This window comes from Trametes versicolor (assembly GCF_000271585.1).
Source record: "Trametes versicolor FP-101664 SS1 unplaced genomic scaffold TRAVEscaffold_140, whole genome shotgun sequence".
NCBI classification, from domain to species: Eukaryota; Fungi; Basidiomycota; class Agaricomycetes; order Polyporales; family Polyporaceae; genus Trametes; species Trametes versicolor.
Genome location: NW_007360460.1, coordinates 1 through 2,986, shown reverse-complemented (window position 1 = coordinate 2,986; position 2,986 = coordinate 1). Strand labels below are relative to the sequence as shown.

The 2,986-nt window shown below is 59.1% G+C and overlaps 1 protein-coding gene across 1 annotated transcript; it reads right to left on the bottom strand.

The window, feature by feature from the left end:
• Nucleotides 1-778: 778 nt before the first annotated feature.
• On the bottom strand, nucleotides 779-1,902 carry TRAVEDRAFT_41107 (uncharacterized protein; the record flags this gene model as incomplete). Its single annotated transcript, XM_008047688.1, has 2 exons — nucleotides 779-1,295; nucleotides 1,346-1,902. 2 exons carry the CDS (start codon nucleotides 1,900-1,902, stop codon nucleotides 779-781), a joined length of 1,074 nt encoding a protein of 357 aa, XP_008045879.1.
• Nucleotides 1,903-2,986: the final 1,084 nt, after the last annotated feature.

The following is a 2,986-nucleotide window of genomic DNA, read 5'->3' as shown; positions in this document are numbered from 1 at the left end:
TACGCATCACTCGTCAGCGGATCGAGACAGATTACGAGCAAGCGCACTCACCACTGGATACCGTGCACACCCGAGGACGACGCCTTGTAGTGACAGTCGCGTAGATTGCGGGAATCGGTGCGTGGCCCGCCCTGGCCACAGATATCCCACCAGCGCCGCCGAGGATGCGATGATGCGCAGGCAGTCGTCGTGTGTGGGAAGTACGCTGCATTGTTCTCCCCCGAGCAGCCCCAGTCGCCGAGTTAGGCGGGGATACGCCGCAGAAGCGGAAGCAGACTTGGTGGGCGGAAGCAGAGAGTGGGGGACGCGTGAATCAGCCGCGCGCCGAGCTCCGAGTCGGCCACGTTCCCCGGCGCCAGATTCGCGCTTGTCCCCTTTTGGCAACTACGTTCGGGGCCGCAGTCGGCCACTCGCCCGTCGCCGTCGCCCGCAGTCTCCTCAGCCTCTCACCGTCTCTCCCTTGCCTCTCTTGGCGCGCAGACAGCGCGGCCTCTCCCGCTCTCAATCAATGTGGCGTCTCGTGCACTTCGCCGTCAAGCGTAGGTTCCAGGCAACGAGTCTGCGTCCGTCATTATTCTGAACCCGACAGACGACAGCACATGGTACACTCGATCCTCCCCCTCCCCCACACGCTACGCCTTCTGCACTACATCCCCACACACCATACCTTCTACATCACATCCCTTGCTCCCACACCTCCATCGTACTCACCTCCACGTCGAACAACCTGCTCCACAGCGCCAACCGCACCCGGCTTCCGTCTTCGTAGAGATTGAGGTCACTCGCGAATTCCAGGCATGGCGGCGTCCAGCATAGCCCGCATTCTATCGCTCGTGCGTAAGATTGCTCCAGTGTCGTCCTCGACGATTTTCTCCGAGAGCCATATGGAACACTTGGAGGGAATGAACGCCTCCGACAGTTGACCCAGGTCTGCCGTCGCCGTCTCCAAGATCTCGTCGAGTTCCGCTAACGCGGTAGAGACCATGCGCACTTGAGCAAATCCTTGGAGCACGGCAGAGAAAGTATCGCAGACTAGAAGCGAGGAAGATGTCGAGACTGGGCACAATCGGTCGAAGTCCTTGCGGGCGGCTAGCGTCTGGATCGTCGCGGTGAGGGACGAGGCTATCGTGGCTGCACGCCGGACTTGGTCGTGGATGTGGATCAGCGAACTGGTCGTAGTATTGGCGAATACTGCAACAAAGGTGCCAACGTCGACGTCCAGCTCGGCTCGGCGCATCGTTCCGAGTCGTGTAAGAAGGAGCCGCTCGCTCATCGCCGAATGGAGCATGAGCATGCTGCGTATGCGTTAGTCCCTGCACAAACGGCTCTCTGCGCCATCACTCACCGAAAAAGGCCAAGGTCCATATGCAGGAAGATCTCGTACGCGGCCTGTCCAACCAGCCGGCAAAGCGTCTGGGACTGCAAGAGCAGCTCGATATCACCAACACCGAGAACCTCGAGGCGACCTTCTTCGTGTAGCATAACGTGGTCATCTAGCGCAATGAGATCGTCGATGACAGGCTCCAGAGAGGCTAGATACCCCGCAGGTGCGATGAGGCTGAGTTCCCGGACGATGTCTTCGTAGAGGACCGCCCGTCGAACAACAAGCTCTACAAGCCGTTCGCAGCGAGGCGCAGCCTCATCGGAAGAGTTCATTGAGGAGGGATCCTTGCGACAAATGCGGGGGTACCATGCGAGATGACCGAAGACGCAGAGGATTAGGTTCGCGGATTGGTGGACGGACGCAGCAGCGTCCTTCATATGAGGATGGGAGGGGTCCAGGCGGGTGGTTAAGTTATACAGGTAGAAGAATCCGTAAGGCGGGGCGACCGCCAGCATCGGTATGAGAACAAAGAGCAGCAGTATCGGGAAGATACCCCGAAACAGCAGGGAGGGCAACATTCACTGTACAACGCGGTCAGACTAAACACACATTCTACATTCACGGACTCACCTATGAACCCACTAGGGTGTCAGGATGATGTGGGAAGGAGGACGAAGGGAAGAGTGAACTGCAAACGTGCCCAGTGGCTCGGCAATAAAAGTATGACTGCACGTGTTGGCGCACTTCACGCGCCACCATCGACCACGCGCATGTGAGTACCGTGACGTCTGCGAGTTCGGCTCAGTGCCTGTGAACAGTTATCGCGAAGACGTATGGGCGCTCGCCTACATGTGAAAAAATGAATAAGACCTTCGAAATTTTGTGCACACCGCGCCTATCGTTGACGAATCCGCCGCGATACTCACCTCCAGCAGAGGGTATTGGAACACCAGGGGGCCTGCGATGAACTGAGCTGCCAGTGTGGGGCGAAAAGCAGGCCTTGACGAGGCGTTCGTCTATCAGCGTTGAAGCTGAACCCGGATTGTCGACAAACGCGCCAGAGACGCGGTGGACCTCTCGCGCGTGACATCGTGGTCTCGCTGAGAGGCGGCTCATCAGCGCGAAATCGGCCAAGGACCGTCTGCCCCCGTTGTCGCGCACGCAGGTATGCGTCGTACGATAACCCTCTCAGCCATCTCCACGACGTCTACACTCGAGGCATCAGACGATGCACTCGGGGAGCTAGGTCGCACGGAGAGGCATTCCGATAGGTCGAGTCGCAGACGTACTCGCCGCCAGCCGCGTACGACGACGGGGTCGCGCTCCGCGCTCCAAGCGCCAGCGTCCAGAGATACATACCTGTCGTGTGCATCATCTTGTCAGCGGGTATCAGACGGCATGCGAGCAAACGTACTCACCGCTTGGCTGCGGTGCACATCGGAGGACGACGCAGTACACGCCTGCGTAGATCGCGTGAATCGTACGGGTCGCCCCTGCTACCGATGGTTCACCAGCGCCGCTGTGGGTGCGATGATACCAGGGAGACAAGAGTTTGTGTATAGGGAGGTACGCTGCATCGTTCCGTTAGAGTTGCCCCAGCCGTCGAATGGTGTGGGGATATATCCCGAAGCTGCTGGACCGCAATAGACGTGGTGGGCGGGA